This window comes from Cyclopterus lumpus, chromosome 6, assembly GCF_009769545.1.
Source record: "Cyclopterus lumpus isolate fCycLum1 chromosome 6, fCycLum1.pri, whole genome shotgun sequence".
NCBI lineage: Eukaryota > Metazoa > Chordata > Actinopteri > Perciformes > Cyclopteridae > Cyclopterus > Cyclopterus lumpus.
The window spans coordinates 9,759,089-9,777,525 of record NC_046971.1 but is presented as its reverse complement, the minus strand read 5'-3'; the positions used below and the strand labels follow the sequence as shown (position 1 = coordinate 9,777,525).

Genomic DNA, 18,437 nt, shown 5'->3' with positions numbered 1-18,437 from the left:
AACTTTGAGTTACCATCAGTTATATTTCCCACTTCAACCCATTCAGTGGATATGTATCACAACATTACAGTGTGATACATTGTCCCTTTGTTCTATCAAAATAAGTTGCTTGTAAATTAAATACATTTCGTCGTATTAAGATGTTCGCGTCATCATATGGATTGAATATCTGACACAGAGCGGGCCTTGAACGCCTCTCAGAGCGGGACACGGGCGGAGGCAGGACAGTGTGAGCGGACAGGGGAGGGGAGGAGGACGAGGAGGGGAAGGAGGAGGAGGAGGTCTCTGTCCAACACTCAAGACTCAGCGGGTAAGTTTCAGCTCGGATCGATGTCTTTATAACGCATGTTTCCTTAAAATAAGGCGAAACTGTATCTACGGCGACGTGCAGCGTCTCTGCGGGGCTCAGTGGTGAGTTCAGGGTCATCCTAATGTCGGCTGCTGAGGTTTTTGTTCCCCCATCTTTCTTCATCTGTCAGAGTAAACTTCAAGTTGTGATATAGTTTTTGATTGACGTTTCCTCGATGTAACATAACTTAATGTGGCTGTAGATTGACGTGATATTTTCTACTGTGACGGTGGACTTAGTTTTACGTTACTGTTTAAATTGAAATGCATGAAGTAAAACCGGATAAACGCAAATCCGCAGTAAGTTACTTACTTGTCTAACGTTACCTGGAGGGGATTCCCTCATTAACAGTAAAACTGGAATTGTATACTTCTGATAGACGAATAGGAAAAAAAAAAGTGATGCAAACGAAAATGTAATATATATTGACCACAATGCGAAGGGACTTGATTTGGACGAATGTCTCTTTTAAAAAAAAATAAAGGTCACTTCATAAAAGGGTTTCTAAGCTGCAGTTAGTGGAAGTTAATGGTGCTATTAATAGTTTCTAAATCATTTTCAAATGTTTCATGGAACAGTTATAAGCTTGCACAAAATACACACACTTATTGTTATATTAGATATTCAGAGCATTAATATAGCAGCAAATCACTTGTTGTGTAAAGATACAGGGGAGTAATGTCTCCCTCCTCTTTCTCTGAGCTTCTTCGTTCTTTCCTGAGGAGTGTCCACCTTCTTACCTCTGCCGGCACTTTTGGCGTAGTTTGCACTTTTACCATTACCTGTGAGCCGCATGCTAAGCAGTTGCCATGTTGAGAGCCGTTGAGAGGTAATCAAAATCATCCCAATCTTGTATATAGCACCATTAAGCAGAATAATTCAAATGCACGGCAACCCAAAAGTTGTCCTTGCTAATGGCTTACAACTAACCTTATAAAGCATTCGTCAATCAAGTATTGCCGTTAATAGAGCAATCACAGAACCCGCTGTCTTATTAAAAAGTTGTACTTTTACAACTTATTATTATAAATGACCTGTTGTGTTATTAATTGAAGCGACCGTACTCGGGATGGTGCTCTTAAGAAGACCCCGTTCTGTCTTCTGCACAATGCCTCCTGTGTTCTTGTGTTTCAGCCACACAGTAATATATTTGTGGACAAACATTTTCCTCAAGTGTCATACCATGAAGTGGGTGACGACACCTTGGGGACCCCGGCCAGTTGTAGTCATCATGCAGTCGTACAATAGTACACTGTCATGAGCACACAGAAGGAGCTGTTTTCATTGCACAGCAATATCAGGCTCTCGTCAGCGTCCATTTATTCTCTTTATATTGGCTGAGGGCATCTGTGTGAGGAGCTCCCTGTCTGTCATTGTGTCCAAGTGCGCCTCTGACCCTGCTCCAATGTTGTGTAAACCAACCTGATGCATCATTCTCCAATTCCCATGCAGGGTCAGTTTCCTTCAGGGTCCTTTTTTAACATGCCCGTTTGTTTTTTCTTCAGTTCATCTGTTAAACCAGCAGAGTCACGATGGAGTCTCATAGGCTGAGCGTCTCTCCGGATGTCAGGATGCAGAGGAGCTACATGCAGCAACACAGCCCCAGAGGCAGCCAGGACAACATGTTTGGTGTCAGGGTGCAGATCCAAGGGATTAAAGGTCAACCCTACGTGGTTCTGAACAGTTCTGGCCAGGAGATCCACCGCGACGTCTCAGTTATCACTCACCAAGTGGGGTACAATTCTGGCATGGTGAGGAGGTCTGTGGATGAAAGACACTCTCCCTCTGAGTCACAGAGGACTGCAGCCTCCTCCACATTTCATTATCAGAACCACCCAGAGATTCTGAGACCTTATGACCCTGAAAGTAATAACATGAATGTAGTCCTTCCTTCAACAGCTTCAGTCGCTCAACCTGGACCGCTAAACGCCGGCGGTCATCCTGAGATTGCTAATGTGAACAAACCCAAGATCCCTCTGCCTGCCGAGGGCCCAGTGGAAGACCAGAGTGAGGTGGCCCTGAACAAGACACCTCTTTCAGGTAGACAAGTCCCTGCAAGGCCCCCAATCTCAGTGGACACAGACTCCTTCATATCTGTTGGGAAGCTAATAAGCCGGTTCAACAGCAGCCAGAGGAGGGGAAGGGGAGGCCCAAGGAACAGGTTGGAACCAGAGCAGTGTCGAAGGTCACGCAGCGTGGACAGCAGTCGAAACTGTGACTCCTCGTCCTCGTCCTCTTCCTCCAGCAGAGCCTCGTCTCTGAAGGGCGTCAGGGGCGAGACCCCAGGTGGGATGTATCCTGCGGGGTCAGCCAGGGCTCGACTCCTTGGCGGAGAAGCCCCTGTGCAAAGGGAGGAGAACCAGTCCAGCACACTGCTTAAAGGACATCATGGAAACGAGGCCATGACTCCACATGCTGCTAATATACTTCACAGAGCAGAGAAACCCTCCATCTCCAGGTCATTCAGTGACCAGACGGATGAAAGAGATGAAAGAGATGCACAGGTAAAGGAGATGTGTGCCAAGGCACGGTGGCCATTTAAAAGTGTGTATTTATTTGCAGTATATCTCCCAACCAGGTGACTCCTGATCTTCTGAAAGGGCAGCAAGAACTCTCAGTCGATCCACCTGAAGACGCAGCAAAACACCTGCTGTTCACTTACCTCAAGGATGGGTAAGTGCCCCTCAGCCCGAGCTCAGTTAGTTAAAGGAAATTTAAAGTTAAAGGAAGGTGGAAAAAAGTTGCTTTCTTGCAACTTTTAAACAGAGACAATTCAAAGTGGTTTACACAAGGTGAAGCAATCCATCAGTGCAACATTTAACAAAAAGCTAAATAAGCAGTTAAATGAAATTAGATTTTTTAAAAAGACTGTGGCTCCAATATTGTACCAGCACCTCTAAAGCTCACTAACATGTTATACATACATAACACTGTGAGTTATGTTCTAAACTATTTCTTGCACAGTAAGTATCAGGAGTCAAATAAACAAGATATAATGTGTTAATTAGTTTGCTCAAGATGTGCTCTAGGCTTGCTGTTTTCCCCTGTGCCCAGACTTTGTGCTAAGCAACGCTAACTGGCTGCAGCTTCATATTGTTTGCACAGATATGAGAGGGTATCGATCGCTCATTTAACTCTCAGTATTAATGCGAAGAAGCGTTCAAAAACAATTAAAATTTCTCTTTTTGCAGTTTCTTAATTAAAGTAAAGTAGGTTTGAATGAAAAACCTCCCGCCATCTTTAGCTGTAGTTGTGATCATGTAGTGCAGCAGATACGGGGCCTCTGCTCCAGCTGTGTGCTCACACAGCAGTCAGGAATGCAGAGCATGTACTTGTTTCCACTGATAAAATAACTTCACGTGGAAAGTTTTTATGATCCATCGGTGGGTTTTTGTGCTTGAAACAACACTGTGTACCTATGGTGGGTCACGCCACTTAGGCATCGGCACTGCCCGGTCTTTCTATAGCAACTGACAAAGTCAGATGTTATCATTACACCATGTTAGTACTAGTGTTTGTGAAATATTGTTCTTGCTTCTCAGGACAGTTGACGATGACGCCACAACTCAGAAGAACGTCACCGTGCTTCTTGAAAAGGTCAAAAAGGTCAAGTGGAAAGCTGCTGAAAATGTGGAGGAGGAGAAAGCGTGTGTTGGAACGAGATGTTTGCCAGTCAGCCTGATTTAATGTCTTTGTCTGAAACTAACGCTGATGTTGGGCGTCTCCTTTTTCACACATGTAGGATTATGCAGCCGAGGTGAAGCTTTTGCAGCAGAAACAGGCAGCGCTGGAGAAAGAAGTGTCTGAATTAAAGCAACAACTGGAAACAGAGATTAAGGTCAGTGCAGTCCCATCCTGCTGATTCCCCTCTCAAACATCCACTTTCTATTACAGTGATGATGATGTTTTGTTGTGCAGAATGAAAAGACTCTCGCTAAGGCTTGTGAAAAGGCCAGGACAGAGAAGAAGAAACTTCAGGAAGAGTTGGCCAAGAGTCAAGATGAGCTTTACAAACTCAGCGACAGACTGGCTGAGATCGAGGCCGCTCTTCAGTCCACCAAACAGGAGTAAGGATACCACCGTCGTTCACAAAGTTTAAAATAAAAACTGCTATGTAAAAATATGCTTCCATAAAGAAAGGTGTCTAGCCTGCTATTGGCTCACGAGTGTTTGGCTTCAGGAAGTCACTGCTCCTGAAATAGTCCAGCACAATGTGGATTAAACAAATAAAGTGTAAACAATTGAGATTTAGATGTACTTGATAGGTGGATTTTTTGGATTGTTAGCTTGTGGTTTCCCCTTGATTTTCTTTATAGGAATAGCAAATGAAACAGTTTTAAATGCAACTAAATATAATACCTCAATGCTATGTTACCCTTTCTTTAACTAAGCTTCTGCTAATACTTAATAAGATCATTGAAGTGAACTGATGTATGATCTGATGGAGGTCATTTGACTGAAAGCGGGGTCAAATACCATTTGGATGAAGTGTTCAGATATACCTAGTCCTATCAAGCACCTTTCTAACACTTTGAAGTATGGGAAGCAGGCTTCTGCTCTTGATCTAAAATATGATATCTGTCATATTTCTGTCTTTCATGCATTTTTGTGCACGTTGTAAGGCTGACACAGATGAAGGCAGAGAGAGAGAGATCTAAGACGGAGATGAAAGACCTCCAGCAGCAGCTGTCTGAGATGCACGATGAGCTGGACCAAGCCAAGAGGGTCGAGGTGATTAATTCAGAAAAAGAAGTCCTTCTGGAGGTAAATGAAACCGCACAAATCAACAGCAGCTGTAAAGCTCCTTCACTGGACTGGAGGTAGTGACGTAGTATCTCGATGTATGTCTCAGGATATGGCGCAGCTGCGTGTGGACTTTCAGGAGATGCTGCAGGTGAAGGAAGAGCAGGAGGAGGCGCTATACCGCAGGGAGAGGGAGCTCGGCGCCCTGAAGGGGGCGCTCAAAGAGGAGGTGGAGACTCATGACGCGTACATCGGCGCTCTGAAGGAGGAATATCAAATTGAGCTTGAGAAGCTGTTCAGGGATTTAGACATGGCTAAAGAGGTAACAGTGAAGATAGGGATCTCTATTTCTCATTATTTACAACAGCCAAAACATTCCAAACGTATATTCATATTTTACTCCTCCGTCCCGTCTCACAGAACAGTGCCCTGCTGGGTCAAGAGAAGGTCGAAGCAGAGGAGGAGAGAGGCGCAGCTAAGGTGCAGCTGAAGGAATTGAGCCAGGACAGAGATCAGCTGAGAGGAAAGGTGCAGGAGCTGAACAACAATGTGGATCAGCTGAGTCGGACAATGCAGGAGTCCAAAGCCACAGAGAGACTGTTGGAGCAGAGAGCAAAGCAGCTGGAGGTGGGGCACCTGATTTACTAGCGTTTATTCATAGAGGTTCTCTATTTCAACATGCCAATGTGTTCCTTGTTCTCCAGAGGGAAAAGCAGCAGGTTGAGGAAGCGCTGACGAATGTGAGGAGGAATGAGGAGGAGATGAGTCAGTCCAACCAGTTGCTGCTCACTCGCTTGGAGGACGTGCAGGTAACGCCAGTTAGCTTGAGAGAAACCGCTCGGTGGTGTCCTCGTGGTCGAAGCTGCATCACATATAACAGATTTTGACTTTGTTGCACGCATCCCGTCTCTTCACACACCGTGAACTGTCTTTTCAGCGATGCTTGGAAGCTCACAGTTGTCCCATTTCCTTTGTTTTTCCTTTCCCAGAGTAAGCTGTCCAAGCTAAATCATGAGCACAGGGACCTGAAGGAGAAACTCAAGGAGGAGAGGAAACAAATAGAGGAGCTGTGGAAGGCAAAAACTGAGCTGGAGGATGAGAGGAGGCTGCAGGACAGGACTGTGGAGCAACTGCAGAGGAAGGTGAGAGGTGTACCTGGACTTACTTATTAGGCATTTATTTTAATCTGTCATCTCAACCCTGAAGCCACATGAGATCAGCAGAAACAGCTGATTTATTGTGCTCGGATAGTTTTGTCCATGTACCCAAAGAGGTCCACTTATCTCACTGTAGAAACACTCTGTTAATCTCAGATGAATATCATTATGGAGGAGTGCGAGGCGTCTACAGATGTACTTCAGGACCAGGTTGATGAGGCCAGAGAGAAGAGTCAGAGGGAGCTGGACGAGCTGCGGAGACAGCTGCAGGAAAAGGGAGCAGATCTGGAGAAATCCCGTCAGGCAGCCAAAAAACTTCAGGAAGAGGTGTGGTACTCATTGTCTCTCTGATTCACCAGCATGTGGGTTCAACGGTCTGAGTCACCAATACAATAACAATTCGCCACTAGGATGGAAAGGAGTTTACATATTTGTTTTCTGATTAGGTATTAATGGATCCTAAAACTATTTTCAATTTAGGTTTTTGTGTGTAATTAAACAGAAACACACAAAGTAGTCCCAGATGTGTAACAAGACTGCACACATGCACAAATGCCAGACTGATTGACCCGAGCAAATGTTGCATGTTACCTTATCTTCCAGTGTGTTTGTTCTGTGGTATGTTATGAGTTCAGCTGCTTCCTCTGGAGGAGGAATTGCGGCGCTGTCGCAGGGAGCAGCAGGAGGCCCAGCTGAGGGGCCGGCAGCTGGAGCAGAGGGCGGAGGAGCTGGAGGAGAGGAACGCAGCCACGGTGGAAGAGAGAGAGCGCCAGGTCAAACTCATGGAGGTAAACGTCTCAGCAACTTAGGAAATGAAAGGTGTACTCCAGAGATTTAATATTGCACTTCCATAATGTTGGGGGACTAATTGGTGGTATCCAAGTCCAAGCTGAACTCTCAAACAAAGTTACAGAGGACACTACACAACTATTTTCACAGGCTGAGTAATAACCATGACCAGGAAACTGAACATAAAGTATAATCAGCAGAGTGTCAGAGCATAAACAGGCATCCGAATAATAGGTGAAAAGGAACAATACTTTGTCACAGTGCAGGATGTAGACGGTAAGATACATTTCCATCAACATGAACACTCATCAATTGTTGTTTATGAATGAAAAGAGAAATAAATAGAATAACTAGAGACCATCTTGGGATCACACCAGTCCCAACGCCAATTCTGGCCAGGGGCGTGACTTCCTACCCCTCTACTTCCGGCGGCCTTGCTCAGACCACAGCGATCTTTGAACCCAACCTTTATTTTGATTTCAACTACACGCTTATGTTTTCCACAATCTGTCCATAGACAGACATATGAATGAATAATAACTCATAATTAATTAATTAATAACAAAATAACAAATTTAACAAATAATTTCTATAAATAATTATTAATTCATAATAATAATAATAATAATAACCTGGTAAAGTACACACACCTGATTCTGTGGTATTTCCAGCTTCAGCCTGTGTCTCCAGGACCACATTATGCCATGAAGACATGAAGCTTTAAACAATCTGAATCTGACTAATTGTCTTCCTGAGGTCTAACTCGTGCAGATAAAATAAAATATATCTGAGTTCACAGTAGGTCATCTGGAGCTTTCCATGAGGAAGTGCACTCAATCTCATTAGAGCACTCAGACCAACAGGCTCCAGTTCATCATCATGTTTTGAATGGGTTCAGGGGCCAGTATTTTGCACTTTCCTGTGAACTTTAAGGGCACTGAAAAGAGCCGTGACAACAAACACCTCACAGCTCAGCACTGTTTGTCTTGCTGATGACAAAACATGACACGGCGACACCAGAGTGATCACTGTTGACACTGCGCGTCGACCGAGGAAGCTCATGTTTACTGTACAAAGTTATCAGACCTGTCTGGGTGTCCACAGGAATCGTCTTTCACTCTTCCTGCATTCCCAGAGACAAACACTGGCGTTATTGTCTTTGTCTTAATGCCCTTATTTATACAGCTTGCTTCATGTATTATCAGCCAAACCCCTTTTTTGAAAATACAAGTCAGTTTTCTATCCTCTGCTTTGTATCGTAATGCAGTATATTAACGGTTTGACGTATTTTTCATGTGTTCCTCTTCTCTCAGGGACGCATCAGTCAACTAGAGGAGGATCTCAATGATGAGCGCACCAGTGCTGACCGCCTGATGGAACGATTAGACAAAACCAAAGAGCAGGCAGGTTCACTCCCTCACTCTCGTTTTGAATCTGCTGACATTCATCATTTGTGTGTTCAGTTTGAACACTCAGCCCTAGATCTGTTATCATCAAAAACAGATTTTGGGCTGAGTACTCAGATTTCAGACGCTCACTTTGCAACGGCCCTGAACTGAACCGCACAGACTTAATATACGTTTCCTCCTCTCCGATGTCGTCACAAGATGCCTCACGTCCTCAGTCTGCCTGTGAAGTAGGCCACCATTCATGGGAGCAATGTGGCGCAGACTAATTGACACAAAACACAGTGCAAAGACAAAAGAAGCAGCACACCATTGTGAGCAGCTATTCACACTCCCCTCACTGGGCCCCTGGATGTAGAGAGGAAAGGAGCCTTTAGATCAGATAGAGCAGCTCAGACCAGACAGCATTTCCTCTGAGTTTAAGGATTTAAGCTGAACACTTTTAATTTAACCTGAAAGTGCTTGTCAACAGCTGTTGTCCTTTTTAATAATGTTGTGTTTTCAGTCAATATGGAAAACAGTTTGCATAAAGTTCAAGCCCATGTTTAGCTATATGGTAAAACATTTGCATAAAGAATAACAACTTGCACATTTACACTATTTATCTTGTGACTTAATGCCACTGTGGAATAAGTATCAGATCCTTTGCCAATAGAACACCAATAAAGCACTGGGAAAATACTTTAGTTACAATTAAAAGCCCTGCATGAAAAATCCTACGAAGTAAAAGTACAACAAGTAAACCCATGTGAGTGACATATTAATTATTATATATGACATTATTAAATTGTTTATACTGATACCTTAATGTGTAAGCAGAATTTTATATACGGGCTAATGCATCTATGTACGGGTGGCAAGTTTAGTCCGGTGGGTCCTGGAAAACTAAAACTAAACACATTTATGTTGATATTTATGAACAATTGGTTAATTTAACCTCGTTGAGTCACAAACACTTATTGAAATGAAGCCAAGTGAGAAGTTTAGACGGTAAATGTCTCTCCAGTTGATCTCTTTAGTCGAAGAGGCTCTTCGTTGTAAGAGGTCTGTCACAGCTCTGGGATTAAGAGCTTTAGACCTAAACTCAAATGAAGAGATGAAGAGGCAGCAGGGAGAATTTCATTAAATCAGCTCATGACAAAAAAAAAAAATACTTCCAGCTTGAGACCAAAACAGGCTGGTAACAGAAGTTAATCCAACACGAACTATGGAGACATAACACTGAAGAACACTAAACACTAAACACTAACAGCGAGGCTGGAGCGTAGACATAAAGTTTCCAAGACATACAACCTGCCGTCTGAGCAGAGGGAAACCACAAAGACTAAATACACAGGGGACTAATTCACTAATGAAACACAGGTGTGAGAGAAAATAGGGGGGGAAAAAGACAAAGACAGGAAGTAGAACAAGACGTGACACATGAGGAGAGTGACTATCAAAATAAAACCGGCTACAAACAATCCCCCATGTCGTAACAAGGTCACAAGACAAAAAAAGGCTTTGAAACGCAGTTCTAATCTTTAAAGGGACAGTTCACCCCAAAATCAAAAGTATAGATGTTTTTTTGTCTTACAAGCAGTGCTGTTGATCAATCTCGATTGTTTTGGTGGGAGTTGCCTAGTTTTGTGAGATATTGGCAGTAGACATGTCGGTCTTCTCTCCAATATAATGGGACTACATGGGACTCAGCTTGTGGTATTTGAAAAACTGAAGAGCAACGTTTCTTTCCAGAAATGACCCGGTTACTCAACACACTCCACAGACCTTGTTGTGTGTTTCTACGTGAAACTTATTCATGTAAAATATTAATGTGTTCAGTGTCTAGTTAGTACACGCTCTCAGATAATTGTAGTGGAGTAAAAGTAAAAGTGGCATATAATGGAAATACACAGGCAAAGTACAATTATCTCAAAATTGTACTTAAGCTGAGTACTTTAGTAAATGTACTCAGTTATATTTCCCCACTGCTGAAAGGTAAACTGTTTCACTCCTTTCTGTGACAGAGTGATCAGATGAGGAGTGAGCTGATGCAGGAGAGAGCAGTCAGGCAGGACCTGGAGTGTGACAAGACGAGCCTGGAGAGACAGGTACTGACCTTTGACCCCATGTAATGCCTGGACAACAAAACAAAGTATTTTTCTTTTTTTTGTACAAAACTAAATCGATGTCCACTTACTGACATAGAGGCCATCTTCGATCAGAGACCCTACATCACCTGTCATCGTTCTCGTACTGGCTGCTCCCTTTAGGGGGTGCCACAGCGTCCTCTGCATCTAGTTGGTAACCCGGGCCTCGACCGATCCAGTATAGAAATCTGATTTATGATATGCATGTTTGATTTGGCATAGGTTTTACACCAGATGCGCTTCCTGATGCAACCCCCTCATTCACAGCGGCCGGAAGAGGGGTACTTATATTACTATTCATATATTTTAAAATCACACTGGCAGGACGTTTTTGAAACGAGAGACAGAATTTAAGTTTACCCAAATTAAACAGAAAAAAATAATATAAACATAACCTTGGGGAGAGTGGGACATGACATCTGGCATCAGATCTGGAGGACATTCAACAGCACAGATAATCCCGCATCATTACTCTCTGCTGACATCTTAAGGTTCTTGTCAACAAACAAAGTTTCTGTTTACAAGATTTCTGGCACAATGCTGTATTTCTTGTAGATGAGCGGAATAATGTGAAACCATTGGCTGGACCGTGTATCACGCCATCCTGTTCTTTGACATTGCTCCATAGCAAACACTCCCCTGGGTACCTTTACATCTAATTAATGTAATTCTTCTATTTCATTTCCTCTGTCAGAATAAAGACCTGAGGAGCAGAGTGACTCATCTGGAAGGATCGCAGAGGACCAACCAGGATTCACTCGTCTCCAAACTTAACAGCCGCATCCAGGAACTTGAGGAAAGGTTGCAAGGAGAAGAGAGGTGACTGTCTGCACATTAAATAATGACCTTTATGTCTCTTAACAAAACAATAAATGTGTACTGAGTTTGTATTTAGCAGCGCAGGGTAACACTTTGGATAATGGTTCCATCAGATACTTGATGGTAGCCGTCGAGCGGTGAACACACTCGTATCACTTTCCCTGTGGTTGCATCTCCGGTCCGAAAACACACTAGGAAGGTGTTGAGTTACAGGAAGCCGCAGCAGCGACGTGATCTCTTGGTGCTTTTTCCTCTCAGAGACAACAACAGCCTGCAACAAGCCAACCGCAAGCTGGAGCGCAAGGTGAAGGAGATGAAGATGCAGACGGACGAGGAACACGTCAACCTGCAGAGCCAGAGAGACCAGGTAGAAATGTCTTTAACCGCAAAGGAAAAACAACTAAGTTATCAAGTAGTCAGGAGCTGCAGATTTGACTTGTGACTTATCATATCTCACATTTGTGAACTCTGCAGCTGACTCAGAGACTGAAGACCGCGAAGAGGCAGATGGACGAGGCGGAGGAGGAGATCGAGCGTCTGGAACACGGCAAAAAGAAGCTGCAGAGGGAAGTGGATGAGCAGATCGAGGCCAACGAGCAGCTTCATGGCCAACTGAGTTCACTGCGGAACGAGATGAGGTGACCACTCGCCTGAGTTTCTGCGTTTAATATTCGGTGTGACTTTTAATCAAGTTGTTCTTTAACTCGAGTCATTTTACTTCTGTGCATTAACAGGCGTAAGAGGAAATCACCTCCTCTCAGTAAGACGGACGACGGGAACGACGTGGATGACTTTGGATCTGATTGACCGCCGAGTGATGAAAACAAAATGCTGTCATTTCTGGACTATATTGAGAAATGTTGGACTTACTGAGAAGAATCCTTGATATCATAATTCAACATAACCCCTTTAACAAACTCAGGTGTGATTTCATGATGTTTTTTCAGTTGCCAAGTCTGACCCCTTGTGGCAACATGCAGTACTACAATACCTTACAAACGTGTTTTACAATGCAGCAGATAAACTGATTGATTTACCTGTACTCATATTCATTAATGTGTTAATAAGTTATTCCTTTCCAGTGTGTGTTTATTTGCAACTGTAAATCTCAAACTAATGAATAAATAAAATGATGTTAATACTATGTTGAAACTATTGAAAGATGTGGCTTGTTGGTCCTGTGATGATACACACACATATGGAGAAATTGAGATGAAATATAAATCTCACCTCATGAATGTGTGTCGACGAGGCAGAAAAGAGGACTGTGATGGTTTCATCAGTGGATCAATGGTCTGTTCTGAGTGGCTGCGGTCGGGTAGAGGTGGAGATTGGACAACTCCAGAGGTTCACACTGCTGGACATCTGGTAGTTTTAACAGCAGTTGGCAAAGTTATACATGGAAATACAACATAAGAGAAGCATGAGGCAACACTGTGCCCTCAAACATGGAATACTCAAGGAATTCCTGGCAGAATTCCTGGGGACATTTGTTTTGGTTGTAAGTAGCACTTTGTATTATAAAATGGTGTTTTCTTCTCACGCTAATTGCAATTTAGTCCACTTCACACACTATATTTGCTTTAGAAGTTGTAAAGTCTGATATCTTGTATATGTGCTCATTGACCTGCTCCAGCTTATGTTAATACATCTACTTGTCCCTTTATGATGTTAGTGAAAATCTGCTGTTCCCCTCCTCTCTTGTTGGTCAGCTGTTTGGCTGCGGCTCCGTCGCTCAGACCGTCCTCAGCCGAAACAGCCTGGGTGAGCCTCTCACCGTCCACATCGGCTTCTCCGTGGGACTGATGATGGCGGCATACGTGGCCGGTGGGGTTTCAGGTGAATGTGGTTTCCAGAACTTATTTGACACAAGCCACCACTCCCCACACGTTTGATACAGCACTTTGAATGTAATGTATGTGCAATGGGGCTAGATGAATAATTGTTATTGGATGTTTTTATGTCAAATAGAAGAAATATCATCAGTTTAAAAAATATAATTTTCTTTGCTTATTTAGCTTCTTCGCTGTATTTAATCTACTGTTTAACGCTACAGACTCCAATAAAATAATGAATAGTTAATGCAACCCACCTGAAATAGTTCCCTTGTATGTGTTGTATTACCAACATGAGGCTTGCAGCTCGTAATAATATAACTTTATGACTTCCTGTCCAGCCAGTGTCAGCGAGGACGTGCCAGCTCTCTGTCCAGATCCGATGAAAGTGCACCGCCCATTGATTTGTTAGTGTGAGGCCTTTCCAGGGTCATACATAACCCTGGGCACTAAATGTCCTGCAAACTCCATTGATCACAGGCTACGTTCACCAGACCAAACGAGACCGACTCATCTGAGCAGCAGCTACTTCCAATTTGACCACAAAAGGACCAAACAGAATTCATGGAGACAGATCACTGGCAGATGACAGATGTTTTGTTTTGTTTTAAATTAAAAAAATTGGCAGGACGTGAGCACACTTTGATTAAAAAAAAGGAACAGGATAATACACCCTTTTGTTTTGTTTTTTTCTTACGCACTGGTAGAATTTCTAATACGTGACCATCATTCTGCCTTTTTGCTCGTGAACATACATAACAAAACCCAGCACCGCCCCGGGGGCCGCTCTCCTTCTGCTGCACGTCGTAAATGTGACAGCATCACTAATGACGGAGAGGATATCATGCCAGACTCCTCCACCCACTGCACCCCTCTTTCACTGTCTGCTTTGTCTTTCGTCCCAGGGGGCCATGTGAACCCTGCTGTGTCTCTGGCCATGGTGATTCTGGGCAAACTGAAGATTTGGAAGTTTCCCTTCTATGTCATGGCTCAGTTTCTTGGTGCTTTTGCTGGAGCTGCTGCAGTCTTTGGATTATACTATGGTGAATGCACCTGAACTGTATCCCCATGCACTTGCATATTAAAGCATACCAGTTGGCCACAGTAAAAGTATTTAAGCTACATGTTCCTGATAATAAGATACTAATGGTTCCAACTACCTGTTCGTCCTCCTCACAGATGCTTTCATGGACTTCACCAGTGGGATTCTGTCAGTGACGGGGATCAATGCAACAGGTCACATTTTTGCTTCCTACCCTGCGAGACACCTATCAATCCTCGGCGGCTTCATCGATCAGGTGAGCTCTGTGGTCATGGTAACCTAATGACCTCCCAAATAAATTGTGCATCGCTGGTCCCATTCAGCCTTTAAGTCAAGTCTGGCGAATGTAGCTAATGCACAATTGATTGCCCCATTTAGTCTGAGAATACCCCCTCTATTGCTTCAGCTTTGGGTCTAATGACCCATTTCCTGGCATTTCCTGGCATTCACTGGAAGGTCAAATCTATACTTAACACCATTTTCCACCTTTTTAGTCGGTGCAGCGATCCAAAAATAACACGTCTACCATCTTAAAAACCACATCAGGTGAACCACTGAGATAAGTCTAATTGAACTCTAATCAGCGTGATTGTGCTCATGTTAATGTTTACCCAGCGATGCTGTACAGCATGCCTCAAAATACTTAGTAATTCATAATAATGAATAGCGGTTAAAAGCTAGATTTGAACCTTTTAGCTTAAACTTGTTTCAGTGATACACATTACAACTTCAAATAGTGAGAAGGAATCATATAATAAATTATGTTAATGTACCGATACAGCTGAACACAGGTTAACTCTACGCATGTTATTTATCCAAAAAATACCATTATTATAAAAGACCGTAGACAAAGACATTCACATATATACAGACTTAAATATACATGAACGTAAAGTTGTGTGCAAATATGTTAACGTTAAAAAAAAAAAAGTGCAGGAGAAGTAGGAAGCTAAAAGCACAGAGACCTCTTGAGCCAAGATAAACAGAGTTACTCGACACACTTGCACAGTGTTGCCTCAACTCTGCAGTTTACCAAACAAATGTTGTTCCACTCCTGCAGGTGGTGGGGACCGGTATGCTGGTCCTGTGTATCTTGGCCATTATTGATGGTGAAAACATCGGAGCTCCCAAAGGCGTGCAGCCGCTGGCCATCGGCCTGATCATCATGGCCATCGGTGTGTCCATGGGACTGAACTGTGGCTACCCCCTGAACCCGGCCAGAGACCTGGGACCCCGGCTGTTCACAGCTGCAGCGGGATGGGGGATGGAGGTCTTCAGGTAACTGATAGTTTTTGGGTTTTTTTGTCCCGGTTATTAGTTTTTACATAGAAACGTACAGATGTTATGTGTGATTGTATGCTCTATCTATGTTCTTATTGTTTTTATTGTAATTAAAGTTAAGTTAATTTAACTTTTAGGATGTTTTAAACATGTTATATAAAGTGTCTTTGAGTACCTTGAAAAGCGCTATATAAATTAAATGCATTATTATTATTATTATTATTAGGCGTACACATATCTGTAAATATTTCTTATTTTATCAACCTATATAATTACTGTAGATTAAGTCAATTATTTCTTAGTTAGCCTTTGGATTGTATGCATATGCATGTTAGATGTGGACTATTGAAATGTAATTTTAAATTTTAAATAGTGTCCATAATCGTGTTATTGTTTAATTATCATAGAATGCTTGTTTGTCTATCTTAATGTAGATAATATTTTATACAATTGTGATTTTGGTTATTCAAAGCAATACATCTTTATTAACCAATTAAACTAGTCCGATAATGAACCCAGAGGTTGTGTCCTCCTGTTAACGGAGTAAGACCTGCGCTGCTGACATGAACCATAGTGTTACATAATGTCGCATGCGCTGCACAGATTGCAGTCGATGCTTGTGAATGATCCGGTGACGGCACCAGTGATCTTCAGTGGCCTCTGTGTGAGATTCATTTCTGCCTCTGTGGTTTTTTTACACGTTGTTGTTTGCAGCACTGGAGACAACTGGTGGTGGATCCCTGTGGCGGGGCCCATGGTGGGGGGCGTGGTGGCAGCCGTCATCTACTACCTGCTCATCGAGATGCACCACCACCGCGATGCGCCCGAGAAGCCCCACGTGGAGGAGGAGGAGGAGGAGGAGGAGGAAGACGAGGACGACGAGGACAGCAGTCTGAAGGACAAATATGAGATGATCACGATGAGCTAAGATGCAAAAAAAAGACGGTAACCTTCTTCCATCGGTAAAGACAGGCCTCCTCTGTCAGTGTCCACACCAGTGTTGCAATTTAACATGTTATGTTTCATAAACACATGAAAATCTCAGTCCTGTTTGCTTAACATTGTTATTAATGTTCATATGTATGTTGTAAATACTGTATTATAGATATTAGACCCTTTATTTGGCTATATTTAACAGTTGGTACTGGACTAATAGTTTTACAATACTGCCAGTCTCCTTTTATGTTTGCTCCCTTCTACAAGTGGTTGTGATGATATTCTCTGTATATTCACTTAAAACATTATGGGTTTTTTCTGTTCCCTCCTGTTCTTTATTAACATTTGTATTTTACTCTGTGATGTTTTGTCTACATTAAAGTTTCTACAAATATCGAGTTCATAAGAGATATTCAACTGCAGTTGCTCATGTAATGTCCATCTTAGCATTTACACCTTTACCCTTTATATCATGAAACGTCCTTTAGATGGTTGTAAAGGCTTGTGTGATGTGAAGTGAAAGAGGAAAGGCACAAATCTTTGCAGTAAACCTCACCAGCAGACACGTTCCTTTATTGGTCGAAAGTTGAAGACCTTTAACTATAATTGGCCCAAAACAAAGATGGATTATTAGTTAGTTGTTATGATTGCTGAGGATGATTACACCTCTCAGTGTCAGCTAAGTACAATATGCTGTAAAATGTTTCCTGTGTCAGCTGATTACTCAAAGAGCCACAGTGGGACGTCTGATTTTAATTCAAACCTCAGGCGGTGACTTAGAGTTAAACATGTGGAAACATGTGGAGACTCTTCCCACTTTTGGTCCGTGGTGGATTTGACTATTTACTTGAGTAAAATTAGAAATACCAAAATGTACAGAATTCAAACTTTTACTCAAAGATCCCAAGATCCCGCAGAAACATTGCGATGATTGAATAAAATTTTTTTTAAAAAGCTTTCGAGCAGGAGTCCAACATAAGAGGCAGTTAACAGCAGGCAAGGACACAGACAACTGGCACAGAGCTTCCGACATAACTGAAGACAAACAAAGCAAGAACAAATGAACTGGTATGGAGAATGAGCAATGGGGAAGTGGGACCAGCTGAGCAGAGGCACAGGTGACCACATGGCTGCCAAGAGACAGGGGGGACTAATTAGGGCGGGGCACACCAACACAAATGCAGGAAAACTAACAAATGCCGCTAGTAAAACCAGACAGGACACAAGAGGAGAGTGAACTTACAAAATAAAACAGGAAACAAAGAAAACAAAAACCAAGATCAACTATAGACAGTATTCACAAGTCCCCTCTTCATACCATCTACGTTTCAGAGACATTTAAGTGGTGCTGCTATACACATATATAGTTATATTTGGTTCTCCCACTGGCTCAGCAGCACACATAGTTATATATGTATATATACAGTTTATATGGCCGAATATTTTAACAATCAGTCGCATTATTTCTTGCAACATATTCAGCTTTCACGAGTCTATACAAACTAAAGATCTACTTGAGAATCTAACCTAACCTCTGGGCATTATCTGATACTGAACAATGAACCGGGAGTTATATTGAATCTCCATTTCTTATTTTGCAGTGCTCGGGGCCAGCTGCCACTCTATTCAGTCTGGGTGACACTGGGCCGGCCGGTGCAACTATTACAATCATGCTTTGTCCATGAAAGGAGACAAAAGGTGCAGCTCGCTCATCGGCCGTGGCGTCAGCTCCTTGCACAGAGCTGGAACTCTAAATGTAGAATATTGACCAGGAGCGTTGTTCTCTCTGCAGGGAGATTGTTGAAAGGCACAGTGACATCAGCTTGAAGAGCGCTGAGAGGAAATACAGCATCAATAGTAACAATTTAAATCTACTGCAATTCAACTCAACGCCTGCATTACTTAGAAAATATTGAACCTGAACTTCTTTTGGGTGACGTGTTCATGTCAC

At 42.8% G+C, this 18,437-nt stretch overlaps 2 protein-coding genes across 8 annotated transcripts; both read left to right on the top strand.

Annotated features, from left to right (window-relative positions):
* The first annotated feature begins 195 nt into the window (after positions 1-195).
* On the top strand, positions 196-12,546 carry LOC117731987 (cingulin-like protein 1). Of its 4 annotated transcripts, none has more exons than XM_034534575.1 (19): positions 196-310; positions 1,855-2,853; positions 2,928-3,022; positions 3,892-3,955; positions 4,092-4,187; positions 4,268-4,416; positions 4,972-5,113; positions 5,202-5,414; positions 5,513-5,719; positions 5,797-5,901; positions 6,082-6,234; positions 6,406-6,576; positions 6,885-7,037; positions 8,352-8,441; positions 10,451-10,534; positions 11,268-11,392; positions 11,651-11,759; positions 11,867-12,030; positions 12,127-12,546. In XM_034534575.1, the coding sequence occupies exons 2-19, from the start codon at positions 1,882-1,884 to the stop codon at positions 12,197-12,199; spliced, it is 3,165 nt and encodes a 1,054-aa protein (XP_034390466.1). In that variant the 5' UTR covers positions 196-310; positions 1,855-1,881; the 3' UTR covers positions 12,200-12,546. The 4 variants fall into 4 exon arrangements, with proteins under 4 accessions (XP_034390466.1, XP_034390469.1, XP_034390468.1 ...); XM_034534578.1 differs by lacking the exon at positions 196-310 and adding an exon at positions 334-411 and having other exon boundaries at positions 2,955-3,022; XM_034534577.1 differs by lacking the exon at positions 196-310 and adding an exon at positions 334-411 and having other exon boundaries at positions 3,892-3,946.
* A 245-nt stretch (positions 12,547-12,791) lies between these two features.
* Positions 12,792-18,166, top strand: LOC117731990 (aquaporin-9-like). Of its 4 annotated transcripts, none has more exons than XM_034534582.1 (7): positions 12,792-12,893; positions 13,105-13,231; positions 14,133-14,270; positions 14,407-14,525; positions 15,330-15,547; positions 16,265-16,495; positions 18,088-18,166. In XM_034534582.1, exons 1-6 carry the CDS (start codon positions 12,792-12,794, stop codon positions 16,476-16,478), a joined length of 918 nt encoding a protein of 305 aa, XP_034390473.1. In that variant the 3' UTR covers positions 16,479-16,495; positions 18,088-18,166. The 4 variants fall into 4 exon arrangements, with proteins under 4 accessions (XP_034390473.1, XP_034390475.1, XP_034390474.1 ...); XM_034534584.1 differs by lacking the exon at positions 18,088-18,166 and having other exon boundaries at positions 16,265-16,365; positions 16,420-16,744; XM_034534583.1 differs by lacking the exon at positions 18,088-18,166 and having other exon boundaries at positions 16,265-16,388; positions 16,434-16,744.
* Positions 18,167-18,437: the final 271 nt, after the last annotated feature.

What these genes read in the sequence shown, in the direction of transcription:
- LOC117731987 (XM_034534575.1), top strand. Translation starts at nt 1,882, where the DNA reads ATGGAGTCTCATAGGCTGAGCGTCTCTCCGGATGTCAGGATGCAGAGG. An exon ending in TTCTTGAAAAGGTCAAAAAG is followed by an intron (nt 3,956 to 4,091) that starts GTCAAGTGGAAA and finishes TCACACATGTAG; the next exon opens with GATTATGCAGCCGAGGTGAA. An exon ending in AGAGAGCAAAGCAGCTGGAG is followed by an intron (nt 5,720 to 5,796) that starts GTGGGGCACCTG and finishes CTTGTTCTCCAG; the next exon opens with AGGGAAAAGCAGCAGGTTGA.
- LOC117731990 (XM_034534582.1), top strand. Translation starts at nt 12,792, where the DNA reads ATGGAAATACAACATAAGAGAAGCATGAGGCAACACTGTGCCCTCAAA. An exon ending in TGGGGACATTTGTTTTGGTT is followed by an intron (nt 12,894 to 13,104) that starts GTAAGTAGCACT and finishes CTTGTTGGTCAG; the next exon opens with CTGTTTGGCTGCGGCTCCGT. An exon ending in TCGGCGGCTTCATCGATCAG is followed by an intron (nt 14,526 to 15,329) that starts GTGAGCTCTGTG and finishes CCACTCCTGCAG; the next exon opens with GTGGTGGGGACCGGTATGCT.